The following is a 19,699-nucleotide window of genomic DNA, read 5'->3' on the forward strand; positions in this document are numbered from 1 at the left end:
TGCCTCATTGATGTCATACCAAAGCTGTATGAACCAGGCCTTCCACGACTCAGCACCATGTGGCACTGATTGCAGGTCACATTATTCGCGCAAGCTTTTGGCACTCCATCAAGAGTGGTAAATAACCTCCACACCCAAGACTCGCGGTGAGTGCTGGTAGTAGGGACTTCCATTACCTCATCCTCTTCATCTGTCTCCTCTGCATCCTCACTCCTATTCCCCTCTGCAGGCCCTTGGGGAGGTGGTGGTGGTGGTGGAGGGCGTGGGGATGGTAATGAAGCTGAAGCAGCCATGGTTGCCATCTGGACAGCAGGCAGAAGTCACCAGCAATGCAGTAAATGCAGATCTGAAGCAATGCTCTGTCAGGTAGCCAGAAGCACAATGAGGAGCAATTCTAGGGTGTGGCCTTTTAAAAGGGTGCTGGTGTGCGCTTCGCAGACAGCCGTGCTGTCCGCGGACAGATCGAACACCAAAAAAAAAAGGCTCAAAAAGTATGTAGCTCGCCAGGGACATTGTCTGGAACATGTGCCATGGTGAACTATTACTGTAAAATACCTTGGATTGTCCAAAAAACTACTTTTAAAATGTTTGGGGACCCGGACAGTGTCCACAAATAATGACACGCTCAGCATGGGTGCAGTCACATGACGTCGCAGACACTTTCGCGAATGGGAAGGCTGTCCGAAGGACACCAAATATGCATGTTCAGTTGTGCGCATGCATGCGGGTGTTCTACGCACAGTGTTCTAGTCCCCGAACTCATTTAAAGTGTGACACATGTATGACGGACAGTTAACGGACAGGCGCGATGTTCGTAGGACCTATGGGTGTGGTGTGCATGTGTGTGGATGTTCTGCAGTGTGGAAGACCCCGAATAAAATGAATTTACGTCATAACATTGCGGACGGGTAAAGTGTTCTACGGACATATTCGTTCTAGTTGGGGACATTGCGAACAGGGAGATGTTCTTAGGATACTTTAATTTAAATAATTGCGGACACTCATTTTAATTATGAACAGTACGCACAGGTATTGTGTCCCTAGGACACCTCCATTTTGGTTATACGGACACCGGGTGTGTTCTAAGAAAAGTTCCATCCTTATTGTGGACAGTACAGACAGGTACAGTGTGCTTAGGATACCTCTATTTTGGTTCATTGCGGATATCGAGTGTGTTCTAACCGTTCCATTTTGATTCCGGACAGTACGGACAGGTACTGTTCTTAGGGCACCTCCATTAAGACAAAGAGGAATAAAGTAACAACACACAAAATATTTTATTATATACAAATATAAAATTTATGAAAGAGAGGGGAAAGCAGAAACGGACACAAATACAGGAGAATTAGGGGTTTGGAGATGATGAACGGGAGGGGACGAAGGGATTGAAGTTTCATAACGTTTTTCTTGGTGGTGAGGGTTTGGTGATAGCTGACTGGGACATGGAGAGGGGGAACAGGAAGATTGACATTTTTCATTAGCATATCCATTTATTGTTCCATTCGCTGCATAGTATTTTCTAATGTCTCTCTTGGTCTATTATTTTCACTGTTTGTATGGTCTGTTAAAAACAAAAAATGAAATGCACAAAGTAATTGTTATTAATTGGCTTATATAGAGAAATGTGTCTACCATTAGTATCACTGTCTTCACTCATTTCATCACGTGGGAAATGTTCTTCAAGCCGTTCCAAAGTACTGGACATTTCTGTGTAAAAAAAAAAAAAATACCTAATACAGAAAGTTTAGAAATATAAGAAAAATGAAGTTTACTTACTAGTTTTTGGTAAGTTTTGTTGTTACTGTTGTGTAGGTCTGCTGTTGCATGTTACATGTATATAAAATAAGGGAATCCTAGTAAAGACCTATCAAATTCACACTATGTATGTCTATATTCAGTAAAAAAAAAGTTTGTAAAGGGAAGTTATGGTTAAGTTGCACTAGTAAAAAACCTATGAAATTCAGTGAAAAAACTTTGTTAAACGGACGTTATGGTTCCAAGTAAAACCGAAAAACCCCTGGAATTCACAGTGATGGTATGCTAAGCAACCATAACTCGCGCCACTGCCGTGCACTGCTAAGACTAACACCCAGGACATCAAAGATCACATCCCAAATGTCATTGATGACATCACATGTGCATTTACTTTTCATGAAAAGTCTATACAAGGGATTCTTATTGTAATGTTAATAAAAAACTGTCAAAGATCATTGGAATACATATTATGAGTTGCGTAGTGCATTAAGCAATGCATTAATCCAAATAGCAGTGCATCATGAAGTTTTTTCCAAAATACTAAGGTGTACATGTAATAACATAGGCATAGTGTGTAGCACATATGATGGAGATTCCATATAATCTTGCCATGTTAAATACTAAAATTATAAATACTTAGAGTTTTTCATACTGTAAACATTTAATAAGTACATAATAAAACCCATTTCTTACATTATTGACCACAAAACACAAACGGACAACAACAAATACAAACATGAGCATGTCCACAGAAAGTACAGTAATACAAAAACAGAACTATAAGAAAGTGTTGATACCCTTACTGATTATCTACACACAAAGCATTCAAGTGTGTGTTTTCCCCTATATATGTTTCATATGATGTGAGTGGACCCCAAGTGAATTGCTGTAATAACATATTTGAAGTATAAGTCTACAAATATAGTACTTTTTGAATTTTTAGTTCCCGACTGTTACTGAAGAAAACCATGTGGCCTAGATATGTCAGTAAAGGAACGAGTGAGTCAGACATGTGATGTCATCAGTGATGTCATCAATGACATGTGTGATGTCATCTTTGATGTCCTGGGTGTTAGTCTTAGCAGTGCACAGCGGTGGCGCGAGTTATGGTTGCTTAGCATACCATAAATGGTGAATGTCAGGGATTTTTCGGTTTTACTTGGAACCATAACGTCCCTTTAACAAAGATTTTTCACTGAAAAAAAAAGAAATATATATATATATTTCTGAGGCTTGTGGAATCTGCTTAGATCACATGCTGTGCATAGGCCGACATCTAGTGGAAGCTGCGGAGTATTACAGTTTGTTTTTCGAAAGTCGAAAATGGGCGTCGACACAGGCGTGCCAGTAATACTATCCCTAGTGTGACGTCCACTGTACCCAAGATCCCTCACGCGTGTAGGATCCTCAGATTGTTTTTTTCCGCCATACTGGTCGGAAGCATCTTGCGGAGTTCCCTGGCCTTAGCCATACTTTTGCTGTTATTATAATTTTAATTCTTATTCATTCCCTTCCCCACCCCAACGTCGACCCTCAACCTCGACGACGGCTGGAGAAGTCATCGACCGTCGACTGCTGCACGACGGATCTGGGCCTCGGTAGGCCGCTGGCCTCGGCCCGGGCCTAGTAGGCCGCTGGCCTCGGCCCTTACAAGTAGGGAGAGTGGGGGGTGGTACATACTCTTCACTCTTGATATATAGTTACATTTATATATATTCCTACACTTAGCAGCCCGCTGCCTTAAGGTGCGTATGGAGGGTACCCCTTTTCAATTCTGCCCCAAGTGCAATCGCAAATACCCTTGGGTCGACAGGCACGCCACGTGCAATCTCTGCTTGCCGAGGGATCACCCCGAAGCGAACTGCAGAGCGTGTAGTAGGTTTAAACCTAAGACACTTAAGGACCGTTCGACAAAGCGTTGGGCCCACCACGCCAGGCAGGAGGCCATGGCAGCGGAGGGCGCCTTCAGCGATGGCAGCGACGCCGTACTTTCGGACGGCGAGGGCATTACGGCGTCGAAAGACAGCCGACGAGCGCAGGTCCCCGACCTCGGAAGGTCGTCCGGCAAGGCGGCTATGGGGAAGACCCCCGGCGACGCAAGCGCTACACACCTAACACACACTAAACACACTAAGACCAACCGGACCTCGACGACGTCGACTTCCCGGAAAGAGGCACAAAAAGAACGGTCCGACTCGGTGTCCTCTGGGCGCTCTCGATCGAGATCGCCTCACGACGCAAGGCAATCATCCACTCTTGCCAAGAGTGCCTCGCTACACACACTAACGGAAGTTCGATCGTCGGGAGACGAAGACGACTTCCACCCCCAGGCCGCGCTCCAAGATACCGAGACCGCGGTTAACACCAGTGAGGCCCCACGCCCGAAGCACACAGATACCTTTCCAGACCCTCGACGCCAGGCGTCGAAAGTCTCTGGGGCCCCCAAGGGACAGGGAAAACATTTTTCCACGCACGGAGAAGGGGGGAAACAGCGGAAAGCACAGCCTTACACCCCTGTAAAGCCTAAGCAGACAAGCAAACACAAGTCTACCCTTGAAGATAAATCACCTGCTAAAGTAATACCCTGTTCCAGGGAATGGTCCAGTGAAGACATAGACAGGGTTATGTCTAGGATGTCTTCCTTGGCTGATTTTTATGATAAGAACCCAAAACACTTTCTTTCATATAACCCTCAAGGGGCCACACCCTCAGGCTCCTCCGATCCTATCCCGCTAAGTAAAAAGCCCCGGGTCGAAGGACCTGAACCCTTCGAGGTTCAGCCTTACTCCACTCCATATTCTACTCCACTCCCCAGTTATCAGGGACAAGTTTTCCCTGAAGAGGACCAGGAGTTTGCAATTATGGAAGAACAAACCGGGACAGATTACTATGCAGAGGATGAGGACCTGGAGGAGGGAGAAGATGAGCAGGAAATTTACAGAGTAGATTCCCCAGTACAAAGCGAAGCCCCAGTTACTGACTCTCCAGTTGATAACCAGCCCCTCCTTAACGAGGTTCTCGCTCGAGCAGCGGAACACTTCCACATCGACACCCACGGTGTACAGGAGGAAAGGGACTTCGCGGAGGAGTTTGTAGGAGAGAGAAGACCGGTCGCTCAGACCATCCCTATCCTCAAATCCATCCAACGAAGAATAGATCCTTCCCTGGTGAATCCTAACCTCACCAGAGCTGTCAACCCCAGAATTGAAAAGATTTTCCGGGCAGCCCAGTCTGACCCTCTGTATATAAAGGGACATCTTAAACCAGATTCCCTAGTGGTGACCAACACTAGAAAGAGGGCTGGCACGCCCTTATCTTCATCAGAAGCTCCTCCCGACAAGGAGAGCAAAAAACTTTACGGGTTTGGCAGAAAGGTAGCCTCAACGTCCGCCTACCAAGCAAGGATTGCGAATTCCACCACCCTGTTGGCTAGTTACAATTGCCATCAATGGGAAGAAGTCGCGGCGCTCATTGCCTCTGCTCCAGAACCGTTAAAGGGCCAGCTGGCTCGGATCTCGGCAGAGGGGAGAGCCGTGTCTGGTTGCATTTTAAAAGCAACTTTCGACGCCGCTGACAACGCAGGGAGATTGATAGCAGAAGGTACTGTTATCAAGAGACATGCGTGGTTACGGCAGTCGGGATTCAAAACAGAAACCCAGGCTTCTTTAATAGACAAGCCAGTGGAACCCGACCTATTGTTTGGGAAAGCGGTCGAAGACGCACTTAAAAATGCCAAAGATGAATATGAGACTCTCAAATCCCTTGGCCAGCTTACCAACAAACCCCCTAACCAGAGGGGGAACAATAATTTTCGTCGCCCACGCGGCCAAAATTCACAAAGAGGCAACTATGCCCAGGGACAAGGTACACAATGGAATAACAACCAGCAGTCTACCCAGAGTTACGGCAGGGGTAACAAGAGAGGTCGTGGAAGAGGCAGAGGCAGCCCCAACAAGGGCGGTGGCACGCCTCCACCAAAACAGTGACGCTCAGTTCAGGGTCCCTTGCCACGCAACCCCAGTAGGGGGACGCATTTCCACCTTCACCCAGGCTTGGGAAGGGATCACCTCAGACAGATGGGTGCTGTCAACAGTATCCGCAGGATATTGTATAGAACTACTGCAGCGTCCCCGGAATCATCCTCCACGACAAAGAGTGCACTCCCTAGAGCATCAAAGGATCCTTCTCGAGGAGATCGCCATTCTGCTAGAAAAGGACGCGATAGAACTCGTCCCAGGACACCAGGTAAACAAGGGTATCTATTCAACTTACTTCCTTGTGCCAAAGAAAGATTTGACAATGCGCCCAGTATTGGACTTACGGCCTGCCAACAAATATGTCAAGCCCCAAAAATTCCGTATGACCACGCTACAAGAGGTAATCCCCCTCCTAAAAAAGGGGGATTACATGGCAACCTTGGATATGAAAGATGCTTATTTTCATATTTCCATGCTCCCAGCGCACACAAAAGTACTTGCGCTTCAAGGTGGACAGTCGCCACTACCAATTCAAGGTACTGCCCTTCGGGATAGCTTCAGCACCAAGGGTATTCACCAAGGTACTGGCGGTGGCGGCTGCACACCTACGCAGGGAAGCAATCCCGGTGTACCCTTATCTGGACGACTGGCTCATAACGGGGGAAACCCCAGGAATTTGCAGGTCAAACATTCAGAGGACTATCGACCTCCTCCACGAATTAGGCTTCTCCATCAACGAGAAAAAGTCAAGTCTGGTGCCAAGCACCTCAAAACAGTTTCTAGGAGCTATCCTAGATACTCAGAAAGGATTGACCTTCCCTTCGGAAGAGAGAATTCGGAATATACTTCTGCAAATTCCGCATTATCAGTCAGGTCAACAGATAACAGTACGCAAAGCTATGCGGTTACTGGGCATGATGGCGTCATGCATTTACCTGGTCCCCCACGCGCGTCTGCGCATGCGTCCCATGCAGGAATGGTTGGCGAAACAGTGGTCTCAGGCAAGTGGTCATTGGGACGATCTAGTGGTCGTTTCGCCAACACTCGTACAGAGCCTACACTGGTGGACAAGAGAGAATCTCGCAAAGGGGAAACCCTTTTACGATCCCGAAGTACAAGCCGTGGTGACTACAGATGCATGCCTGACTGGGTGGGGAGCTCACCATCTCCACCACACAGCTCAGGGTCTCTGGTCTCACTCAGTAGCCAAGAACCACATCAATCTGCTAGAGCTTCTGGCAGTATTCCGAGCGCTAAGGGCGTTCGAGCCCCATCTACTGAACTTGTCGGTGCAGATCAGGACGGACAGCACGACAGCCATGTTCTATCTGAACAAGCAAGGGGGGACTCGTTCGCCAAATCTGTCCAAGCTTGCCCAGAAAATATGGATATGGGCACTCAGACGGAACATCTTCCTGTCATCGCAACATGTTCCAGGGGAGCTCAATTCCCTAGCGGATGCTCTAAGCAGAGACTCCCTCCCAGAAGAACACGAATGGGTCCTTCACAGAGACGTAGTAAGAAATCTCTTCTCTCAGTGGGGTTTCCCCACTATAGACCTATTCGCCACAAGCGAAAACAAACAATGCCCAGGATTTGCATCCAGGTTCCCCCAGCCGGACTCCCAAGGGAATGCCCTGTGGATGAACTGGTCAGGGATGTTTGCGTACGCTTTTCCACCAACTCCTCTCATCAGGAAGGTGGTGTACAAGATGAACAAGGAATCTATGACGCTCATCCTAGTTGCTCCCATGTGGGCGAGACAACCATGGTTTCCACACCTACGCAGGATGGCGGTGTGCGAACCCATCAGACTCCCAGCCTGGTACAACCTACTGTCCCAGCAACAGGGTCAAACAGTGCATCAGGAACCCAACTCTATGAACCTAGCAGCATGGCTCCTGAAGTCATAGAGTTTGGACATCTCAAATTACCACAGAGGTGTATGGACATTCTAAAGGAGTCCAGGAAACCAAATACAAGGCACTGTTACTTTGATAAGTGGAAAAGATTCGTTATCTGGTGCCAGAATAAACAAATCAACCCGGTTGATTGCACTCCTTCCAACGTTGTGACATACATGCTCCACCTGCTGGATGCAGGGTTGGTTTTTAACTCGCTGAAAGTACACCTGGCAGCCCTCTCGGCTTACACCACATCCCATAACAAGGTCTCGTGGTGGAAAGTACCAGTGGTTAAAGCCTTCATGGAAGGAGTAAAGAGACTTCACCCTCCTATTTCGAACCCACCGCCAGGATGGGACCTCAACGTGGTGCTAGCTAAGCTCATGGGACCCCCATTCGAACCCATGCATAAAAGTAGTCTCAAACACCTGACTTATAAAACGGCCTTCTTAGTAGCCATTACCTCCATAAGAAGGGTCAGTGAAATTCAGGCTCTGTCAGTGCAGGATCCTTTCTTTACTATCCACAAGGACAAACTGGTTTTACGCACACACCCTAGGTTCTCACCTAAATTCATATCCAAGTTCCATGTAAACCAGTCCATCGAGCTTCCGGCTTTCTTCCAGAACCCGCAAAGCTCGGCTGAGGTGAAACTACACACCCTAGATGTGCGTAGGGCGGTCCTATACTATGTAAATAAAACCAGACCGCTAAGGAAAACAGATCAACTGTTTGTCTCCGTAGCTACAGGCAGAGAGGGGGATCGCGTCTCTAAGGGCGCTATCTCGAAGTGGATTATCAACTGTATACAGCTGTGTTACTCTCTTTCTGACAAGACTCTGCCTTTTACGCCAAGGGCCCACTCTACTAGAGGCATTGGTGCCACTCTGGCTTTCATTGCAAATGTTCCCCTCGACACCATTTGCAAAGCGGCTACTTGGAGCTCTATTCACACTTTTACTCAGCATTACTGCATTGACACTCATTCCAAGACAGATACACAAGTGGGACAAGCGGTTCTAAGACACCTGTTTGCTCATGACCCTTCTCACATCCCACCTCCTTCTTCTGGTACTGCTCGCTAATCTATGCACAGCATGTGATCTAAGCAGATTCCACAAGCCTCAGAAGGGATACATTACTCACCGTAATCGTATTTCTGATGCTTGTATCTGCTTAGATTCACATGCGACCCACCCTTCCTCCCCTCCGAGAGAAGGCGCATGATTGCTTGTAGTCTTACCTTTTCTGTCTATCTGCTTGGATTATCTGTACTCACGCTACTCCTCATGCTTCCTCATGTCAGAAAAAATACAATCTGAGGATCCTACACGCGTGAGGGATCTTGGGTACAGTGGACGTCACACTAGGGATAGTATTACTGGCACGCCTGTGTCGACGCCCATTTTCGACTTTCGAAAAACAAACTGTAATACTCCGCAGCTTCCACTAGATGTCGGCCTATGCACAGCATGTGAATCTAAGCAGATACAAGCATCAGAAATACGATTACGGTGAGTAATGTATCCCATATATAATGCAGTGATCACAAGGATGCCTCTGGTGCTTCCCCAGTTTACAGTTCTTTATGTCTGAATAACGTTCATCATAACTCCTTTGGGTTTCTTTGTCCCAGTGTCGGGCAATTCTGTATTCTTCCTTACTCCTAGGTTTTGACTTGTCTATGTCAGATGAATATCTTCTGCAGATGTGTTGCAGTAACAGATGTAGGATGATTGTGGTTTTCTTGAGACTGATATAGCCTTGGGTTGATTTTGAGTGGAATGAAAAGGGAGTTCCTCATCTGAACTGCAGTCCTTGCCCCCAGGAGGAGGGGCGAGGTCGTCTCTCCCTGTGAGGTCCCACTTACTGGCCCAATAGGGGGATTGTTGCGAAGCAGACTCATCTCCCTAGCCTCAAGGAAAGGCATGCTCCTGGGGAGAAGTGACTGAATTCCTTGATTCGTCAGCTGGCTGCTCGAATTTCAGAGACCGCCCTTTTACCTTTGCAGCAAGCCACCCATGTATATAATTTGCATGTTTCATCCTATTGAGGTGCAACCTAGGGGCGAGGTTCAGGTCTGGAATAATGATTTGGAACAGAGGATTTTGGCTCTTGGCAGGAGAATGGTCAATAAAGGTCCCATTTGCTAGAGAATAACCTACGTCTTGCACATTTTCAATGCTGTATAGAGGAATGGGGCAGGACCAAAACTTAATCGGAAGATACATTTACTCACTAAGGTACTATCAATTCTTACTATTGTAGTTCGATTTCACCTCCCTTTTCATGCCCCATCAGTCTCCTCACCTTAAGTATGTTTGTGCCAAATGGCAGGTAATTTTCTTGCAATGAAAAAACCATGCCAGGCAGGTCGTACCATTTTCACTAGACATTGCTGAGTCACTCTTGGTGAGTAATACATTGTTTGCATGTGGAGAGCTGCTTTTTATGCTAGGTGGTGAGTGGCATTTATGTTTGGCTTGTAGCTTGCAACTTGACATTTTTCATTGTTTGGTAAATGCGGGAAGCTGGGATGGAGAATGAAAAACTACAGTGCTGAGCAGCTTGATCTTTCTAATTTCATATTGCTAATTTCTGTAACATCTTAAAAACCCTTTTCCATTTTTAAAAAAAGTGATGGGCAGGGAAAGGTAGATTTTCACCCCTTCACACAAGCAAGTGATGCATTTGACGCAGTGTTCTGAGGGACTCAGGCCTTAAGACTGGACTGTGGAGAGAAAGGGGCTGCCATGATTTGGACACTACATGCCAATTTCGTAAAATTGAAGAATAGTTTCTATGCCTGCAGCTAGGTAACCGGGTGTACCAACCAGGATTATGAAACTAAAGTACTGCGGTCACAATAAATGGCATCTTTTTCTTTGCTATGCAGGTTTGAAAACTATGGTATCTCAAGGGGTGAAAAATCCACTGCTAGATTTAACAGCTTTGGAAGACAAATCATTGGACGAGGTAAGAGTACGCCAAAATAACATTACTTTATTTAAAATGTGCATGATAGTATTCAAGCAACATGCTTTAAAAATGTGCCATTGCTCCATTTCATTTGTGTTTATTGCAGGATACGTAAGTGTGTTTAAGGGGTGAAGGGAGTTCTACAGCCCTCTAGTGAATGGTGTAAGGTGACCTGTCTTCGGTGGGTACTGGGTGTCCACCAATTTAGTCCAAAACACTCAGCGGTAATAAAAGCAGTCTGATTTCACTCATAGGATGGCAGTGGACTGGTGTCAGGGTACTGTTAGGCACACACAAGCACACAACAAAATACTCTAAACATAATATCCTTCAAAAGGTGTACTATTAAGTATTGCAAAGGGCAGTGGCTTGCAACCTTTGGCTCTTGGTGTTTTGAATTACAGCTTCCATCAGCCCTAGCTAGCATAAGTAATACTGAGGGATTGTGGGAGTTCAAATCCAAAACATCTGGAGAGTCACTGGTTGCCGACCCTTGGCATAGGGTTAGATGCTGCCTAAAAGTATTTTGGGTACGTTTTGAAACGCCTATATTTAGAAACCCTGGCAAACTGGTACTGCAGCTCCTAAAATTAAATCTTTTATCGTCCATTCGTAGTGGTGTGCCTTATGCAACCTTGTTGTGGTGCATTGAACGAAAAATCCTTCATTCAATGAACGCTCATAATCTTATAATATTTATTCATGGTTGAATTCAGATGAACTGATCTGTTCACGTTTTCAATTCATGTTATGTTTTGACTGAATTTGCCAATACAGATTTTGAGCTGTGGCTCTTCATCAAGGTGTTGGATTATTTTAGCTGTTTCCTTCTGTACATTTCTGGATTTTACTCAAAGGTCATTTATTAAACTGTGATATCCATTATTGTATGTCTCTCGAATTGGTTTGTAATGCAAGGTCAATTATGACTAGATCTTCAAAATCTCTGCTTGCAAATTGTGAAACGTTAGTTTAGAAAACTTTGCTGGATAAAGTTCTGTAGCTACCGCCAGTGCTATTCCAGTACCATAGTTTCACTGTACAGATGGAAACCTTTTGCAGCACGCAAAGTTCTACAAGTTCTATTCTGGCTGTACAGTATGTAAGTGCTGTGCCTTATGAACTGCTGACGACCCTCACAGGAGCTTTATTTCGAATGGATTGTGTCCTCCAACGTATTCCACATCTTTGACATGTAATGTCCACAGCTGTGCACTTCGGAAACTTTTTCGGCAGAGGGCGTGCTGCGTCGATGACGTCGGGTCGATGTCCCTCGAAGGCCTCCGTCGAGGGTGACATCACTGGATGTTATAAATAGGACGCACGCCGCCCGTAGCCTCAGTTCCATTTTTTCCGTGAACGTGTTAACTTCGTGAGACTCGGCGCGCCTCGTGTGTTCATCGTTACATTGTCTTTCTCTTTGACCCCTCCGACTCCACAGTCTGGCTTCAAGACCTGCCAGGACTGCAAGTCGAAAATGTCGCTCACCGACCCCCCCCACTGCATTTGTTTGTGGTGCCTGGGCGAGTCGCACGACAGACGACTGCTCGAAATGCCAGTTGCTGACTGCCAAGGCCTTGCGGAAGGGGAAGCTCCAGGTAGGTAGGGGCTCTAAGCCTTTTAAGCCCCGAACTTCCAAGTCCAAGGGGGTTTCCACCGACGGCTCGATGGGTGAGACTCCACGTCGGAAGGAGTCCTGGGGATCTTGGTCCCGGAGTGGTTCCTGCCCCTTGTCTTCCTCCTCCCGGCACTCTAGGTATTGCCATCACCAGTCACCTTCCCTGTCCTCCTTGGAGGATGGTGCCTCGAGGAAGGATACGTGCCCAACAAAGTCCTCGACTCAGGAGGAATGGGTGGCATTTAAAGAATCTGTTAGCGATTTTTTTCAATCGCAGGGCATGGGTCCGGTCGCGCCTTCTGTCGAAGATCGCCAGGATCGGTCTCTTAGCGTGGCTCGCACGTCTTTGGGCTCAGGTGCACGTCGCGACTTGCATAGGGAGCCTTCGAGGTCCCGTACAGACAAGGATTCGAAAAGTCGCAAGAGACGTGTCTCTAGGTCTCGGTCCTTGTCCCCAGCGAGACCGCAGCTACCTATTGTGGGCTTGATGCCGGCGTCTACTCTGTCGGCATCGTGTCCGTCTGCACCTGTGTCGACGCGGATGCCTTCAGTGCTCATGACATCGAGGTTGTCAACGCTCTGTGTCGACGCCTTCAGGGATTTCTTTCTCAATTTTCCTTTGGAGTACCTGGATCTCGTGGATCCTCAAAGGTCATTTATTAAACTGTGATATCCATTATTGTATGTCTCTCGAATTGGTTTGTAATGCAAGGTCAATTATGACTAGATCTTCAAAATCTCTGCTTGCAAATTGTGAAACGTTAGTTTAGAAAACTTTGCTGGATAAAGTTCTGTAGCTACCGCCAGTGCTATTCCAGTACCATAGTTTCACTGTACAGATGGAAACCTTTTGCAGCACGCAAAGTTCTACAAGTTCTATTCTGGCTGTACAGTATGTAAGTGCTGTGCCTTATGAACTGCTGACGACCCTCACAGGAGCTTTATTTCGAATGGATTGTGTCCTCCAAGGAAGGCTACTGGGAAGTCTGTGCGGCCAGTTTTGGCCTCCAGACTCTTCTGTCCCCAGGCCTTGGTTTCAACTCCCTCTGGATGACATTTATGAAGAGGAAGAAAGGTCTGGGGTTGAGGACCCTGGTGACCTTGATGAGGCTCCACTTTTTTCTGGAGATAGTCATTTGGAGGAGTTGCGGCAGACCCTCCATGATGCCAGTGGGTTGGACACTTCTCCGGAAGTGGAATTCGGTAGGCCTGAGCCTGGGGCTCATACAGAGTCTTCGTAGAGAAGGCTCATGGCAAGGGTCTCAGAATATCTGGGCTGGTCCAGTCCTCCTGAAGACTTTGTGCAGGATGATCTAATGGACATTTTAGATCAAGGTCCGTCCGCTGACCCTGTTTTGCCATTTCATCTTACCTTGCTGAAAAGGGTGGCAGCTGCTTGGCATCCCCTCTTGTTAATAAGTCTTTGATCAAGAAATACCGCCCTTCCGTTAGCAACCCCAGCTATTTATCTACTCGTCCCACTCCCGAGAGTTTGGTGGTTCAGATGGCTACGGCCACCGCGAGGCAGGCGGCATACCCTACCATCCCTCCGAATAGGGACGACAAGTGCTTCGGCGGTTGGCCCCGGAAGGTATTTTCTGCTGGGAGCATGGTCCTGAAATTGCACAACTCCATGTGTGCCTTGGCATGGTTTTCAAACACTCTGTGGAATTGTTTCTTTGGCGGCGGAGCATATTCCCGAGGGGAAAGAAAGGGATGGGTTCCTTGTCCAGGTGGATTCTCCTTACCATTACGGAGTGTTACCGATTGGCGGCTAAGAACCCTCCTGAAGGGTTGAGAGCTCAATCCACTAGGGGCGTGCCTACTTCCACCGCCTTCCATCAGTGGGCTGTTCCTATTAGGAATATTTGTGATGCCACTACATGGGCTTCAATCAACACATTTGTTAAATATTATTCCCTGGATACAATCCATGGTCCGGATATGGACTTTGGGAAGGCGGTTCTTTATTCTGTGATCTTATTGGGTACTCTAAACTCTTTTTTCCCTCCTACATTTACTGGTACTGCTTTGGGAGTCTGTCAAAGATGTGGAATACGTTGGAGGACACAATCCATTCGAAGAACAAGTTAATAATCAACTGGTAATGTTCTTTCGACTGAATGTTCCTCCTACGTATTCCGCATCGCCCTCCCAGCCTGCCCCTCTGGAGAATTTCCTATGCGATTGACTGCACTTAGCCTTGCGGGAACGGAAGCTGCAAGCAGGCATGAGACTGGTGCCACACGTTCTAGGGGAAAAAAACTTAAACTGAGGCTACGGTCGCCGCGCGTCGTATTTATAACATCCGGTGATGTCGCCCTCGATGGAGGTCTTCAAGTGACATTGACGAGGTAGTGGGGAGGGGGACTCCCCTACTTTTTGCAGTCAAAAAAAGTTGTGAAATCAGTAAAGAAAATCTTTGCAAAATATCAGTCTGAAAAAATAAAAAGGAGGAATGTCCACCATCTTTTCTTGGGCACACCTTCTGAAGGCCTCCTTAAGGAAAGTCACTGGAGTGACCTCAGCGGTCACACTCACACCTGCAAGCAATGCAACACGACAAACTTAAATATGCTTCGTCGTCCTATGGCACTTTTATGGAAGGTTGACCCCAAATATCAATATTACCTGACCCTCTGACTGACTTCTCCACATTTGGCCTTGTTACAGGCCCCGGCCTGGAAGGGTTTTGCTGATATTCCAACTTCATTTTGGGGCGAACACCTGATCGGCTGGTTCCCATCTGCGCCAAATCTTCACCAATCAATTAAATACTATCATTTTGCCATTACTGATCAAGAATCTAAAATGGCCTGTACCTTGTACTCTTTTTCCACACTCACTAGCTCAGGAATGGGGACAAAAGGAATTCAGTTTTATTGTCATACCCTTTTAGGTAAACTAATGTGGAACACATGATGCAGTTATTTTGGACGATTGAGTGACAGCTGCAGGATTAATCACCTTTTCTACCTGGAAAGGCCCTATGATTTGGTGCTTGAGCTTATTGCTCCTCTTTGGAAGCAAATTCTATATTGAAAGCCAAACCTTGTCCTCCACTGTGTAATCTGATGCTAGTCTATACTTTCGATCTGCCACCACTATATTCTTCTACTTATTCTGGTTAAATCCTGTAATTTCCCTCCTCAAATTGTCATAACTACAACCAACTCTCTTCACTTGCATTGTTGGGCTCTCAAGTACTAGCCTCAGTTTCTGTGGGCTCCCAGAGGAAACTTTGATGGAAACCCTGACTTCTAAAGGAAGGTGACACGGGAGCTAGTCCTTACAGGTGGAGTTGCAGCTAAATTCTGCCAACCACCCAGCCCATTCATGTTTCTTGGTAACATGAGGGTTTTTTCTTTCTCTCACTCTGTTTGCCTGTCCTACTGAACGTGATAACTGGAGAAAAGAAGCTGGCTGAATTCCTAATCTCCTGCAAAACCACTTCCACACAGGGATTAACTGTATTCATAGGTAGTGAAGCAGCAGAACATTTTGCAGGGTCCCAACGAGCCTGGTTTGTTGCTCTGGCATTCCCTTTTAAGGTTCAAATGACTGGACTTCGTGCACACCAGCAGCAAATAGTTGAATTCACCTGTTCCTGGGGAGATCTACAAGGAAATCTGTGGACAATGTATCCCACAGTTGTGGTATGGTAATAAGAAGGGGTAACAAACCAGTTTACCTGTCCGACTTATACTGGTCTTCTCACGTCGGTCCCCTGTATGGCTGGATAAGAATGTTGATGCTCTCAAAGTATCTCCTGGTGCAACTCTTCCATAGGCAAATGTAGCTGAGATCCATGATGAGGAACTCCTTTAGTAGCCCGACTAACTGAATCCACAAGTGCCCAATCCTTTTTATTATCCGGTCATATACTCTCTACTGTGAATCCCACCTGTCTTTGCCACCAGGGCCACAAAATGTTTACTCCATCACAGAAATGGGTACTTTCTCATTGAGGTCGGTGCTACAGGAGTCCTGTCTGGACAAGAGGTCTGCCTTTCCATTCTGGCGCCCGGCTTGTACGTGATGACAAAATGGTAGTTTTAAAAAATGACTGACATCTTAGTTTGTATCTTCGTTTTAGGCAAAAATTGGAAATTCATATGGTCCGCATGTTTAACTGCTTGTCTAGTGTAGTAACCTCTACAAAATGGATTGTTTCTAGGTGCTGAGCTGATCAAGTTGTGAGAGGGAGGAAAGACTAGTGAGAATGCACGAGGAGAGGAAAAAGGTTCATTGTGATATGTTGTGAAGACAAGTCTTCAGAAGCTTTCTAAACTGCAGGAAGTTGGCTTGACTTATTGAAAGGTCGACAACTGAAAATCTCCACTGAAAATCCTGTGAAACTACTACTGGCAAGTTTGGAAGTGGGTACACTCGAGGGCATTTGATCTGCAGTGTGAAGGTACTTCGTAGGGTTGCGTAAATTGTAATAGTCTGCCTATCAGCAAGTAAATAATGCCACCACTCGAATGCATCCTAAATGGCTAATGGCGCCTTAAGGGAAACCGCATAGCTGATTTCTGATGAGTTACAGCTTCCTAGAGAAATAGGCCATGATATGAAGTCCCCATTCTTCTGGAGACGTTGAGATCATACTGTCACCACCATTATGCTGGATGGATCATCTTATTAGAAAAATAAACTTGCTGGAGGGGCGCTGTTGAGCTAGGTGAAGATGGCTGCCTAGACTAGAGCTCTGTGCTGGGAGGCGTTATGTTAGCACAATCCTGCGTCGGTTCGTTCCTATTTGATAAGGGGACAGCAGGATCCGACACATGAATACTTGACTCACCTATCATCCGCAATTGGCGCAGTGGACTTGCTCCGCTCCAGAGCTTTGGACGACCAGAGACTGACCGGCGACTCGAGGCGGCCTGAGCTGGCTGCCACTTCCATGAACACTGCTGCCGAGGCCGGGGATGCGTGGCCTGTGTTGGGGGCGGGTCCTCTCCTGACCCATCTCTGTTCGTGTGGCGGAGGTTGTGCCTGAGCCCCCGTGGCGCTGAGAAGAGGGGCTCTTTCCTGGAGGGCTGCCGCGGACATGGCCTGCGGAGTCCCTTCCCGTTCCCTGCGGCTCGCCTGGGCACGGTGCAGACTGCTGCGACTCCTGCTGGGCCTAGCATCGAGCGAGTCTGCTCAGCATCGATACTGGAGGAGGCTGTTGCCGGAGCGGGACGCCCCTCCTGCACTCCTCACGAGCGGAATCCGGATCTGGCGGTGAATCCCTGGGGCTGGGAGGCCTCGGGTTGGGCATCAGTTCTAACGTCCTTACCTAGATGGGCGCTCTCTCCGCCCCCCCCTCCCCACTCCCCAGGGACTCAGAGTAAATGACAGCAGCCTGCCCTGCCACACTAGGACATCCATCACGCAGAGGTGGCTGCAACCACCATGGGCACCTACAACTAATAGCGGGCGAATCTACCATGGCCGGGCTGGGACCTTGCCCCGGGAGCCATCCTAACTATTGGCCCGAGCCACAAGGGGCACTACAACACAGTCACAAGTGGTGTGATAGGGCTGGTGGCGGCCATCTCAACATCTGGGTTACATTGGGGAACACAACCCACTCGAGCAGACTCGGACCGCAAACAAGCACATTCTAACTTGAATGGCTATACCAGTGAGGTGGCCTACCCCTCAGCATTGACTGACGCAGGTGGCTCTGAAGGCGAGCGGGAGTGGCTGCTCAGGGGCGTCACTTGACCTCAGCCAACTGCTGCCCCCGCATTTGTGAATCCTGTTTGTCCAGCCACCCAGGTGCAGCGTTGGGGTGGACTGCACAATAAATCTGCAACTAGAACGGTGCATATTACCCATTCCTCCGGCACCCCGTGGGACGCTTGCTAGTGTCTCCTCCCTGTGCACGCTGGGATACCTGCACGCTGGCCGCCTGGAGCACACTGTCTGTCCTTAGGCCAACCCACGATCTCCTAATTCAACCACTGTCCCTACCCTACCTTGTCCGCCCCTCGCCATATTAAGACCCCTCGTTGGCATACTAGACATCACAGAGCCCTAAGATCGTAGCGTCTCCACACCTTACTCTGGCTCCCCCGCTCCCTTACCCTGAGTACTGCTGGACTGGTTGTTCCCATACATTCTCATCTCTGGACCTCCTGTCCACTTGCATACCTACTTCATGCTCTAGCGACTCAACCGTCTATAAGTCTCGTTTCTACGATCTCTGGGCGCCCACGCTTTGCTAAGGAACCACGATCCTGCAGACCAATCGGGCCCTGTGAGGCCCTCTGTGGGCACCCTTGCTCACCCCCTCGCCCTTTACCCTCAGTTCGCTCTCTCCCTTTGCGCTCTTCCTGCATATACAAGCCTCTTGGGCCAGCAGGCCTGTACTTAACTTCCACCATGACTAAGGGCGCGGGGAGGAGGAAAAAAACAGAGCTCCATCAACATGTTTGCCAAGACACCGTCTGGGCAGGCGGAGGAGGAACCTGAACCCACACCACCACCTCGACCCCTCCGGACTCCATAGTCTCTCAGAAAATGGAGTATATTTGCGAAGGGTTCACCACGTTACATTCTAAGTTAGACGATATGAATGGTTCCATATCCTCTATTAAAGCGCACATCGAGAAAACCGACAGCCAAGTGACTGAAATTGAGACAAGGGTTGGTGTCACGGAGGACGATTTGGGCACTCTCAGGGCGGAGGTCAGAGGTCATTGTCCAGACGGGTACTGGAGGTGGCCAAAAAGAACGAGGATCTCGAATCGCGCTCCAGGCGCAATAACCTCCGTATAATTGGGGTCCCTGAGGACAACATCAAAGAACCCATGGAAGACTATCTGGAGCACACTCTACTCACACTGCTAGACTCCCCCAGGCTCTCGCCACAGTTTGCAAAAGAAAGAGCACATCGAGCCCTATCAGCTAAACCCAGTCTGGTGCACCCCCGCGCTCCATCATAGCCAGGGTTCTGAACTTTCGAGATCGAGACTCCCTCCTTAGGGCTGCGAGAGCCAAGGCAGAGCTTTTCCTGGGGTCCTCTCGGATCCATCTATACCCCGACTTTTCAGTTGCGGTTCAACAGGAACGCAAAACCTTCATGGCAGTCAAAAAAAGACTACAGGACCTGCAGGTTAGATACTCCATGCTATACCCAGCCAAGCTGCGAATTGAACACTCCATCAGGTCGTCTTCTTTACGATCCCTGATGAAGCTTCCAAATTCCTAGACGAGCACTTCCCTGGTTAATTGTTTATGGTTTCATCACTCTGTTGTATGTCACATGTTTGGACTCCTAGTGGGAAGGGTATACCCTGACCCAATAGGGTGGGAGATCGATCCGTCAGTTCCGTGTGTTCTGTTTACTCATGCCTTATGATGTGCTGATCTCCTTGTCATGCGTTCCCATGTAATCTTCAGGTTAACATTTCCAATGCATATTTTTATCCTCACTATGCCCCCAGTTTGGAGCAATGCCGGCAGAACAG

General features: G+C 47.8%; 1 protein-coding gene across 2 annotated transcripts in view; it reads left to right on the forward strand.

The window, feature by feature from the left end:
• Positions 1-19,699, forward strand: part of GTF2H1 (general transcription factor IIH subunit 1) — a 1,239,907-nt gene that overhangs the window by 465,953 nt on the left and 754,255 nt on the right. For both annotated transcript variants that reach the window (XM_069623786.1, XM_069623785.1), the window contains exon 7: positions 10,533-10,612. In XM_069623786.1, the coding sequence (XP_069479887.1) occupies positions 10,533-10,612 (80 nt within the window). The remainder of the gene's footprint in view (positions 1-10,532; positions 10,613-19,699) is intronic.

This window comes from Ambystoma mexicanum, chromosome 11, assembly GCF_040938575.1.
Source record: "Ambystoma mexicanum isolate Mex_15411 chromosome 11, UKY_AmexF1_1, whole genome shotgun sequence".
In the NCBI taxonomy this organism is placed as follows: Eukaryota; Metazoa; Chordata; class Amphibia; order Caudata; family Ambystomatidae; genus Ambystoma; species Ambystoma mexicanum.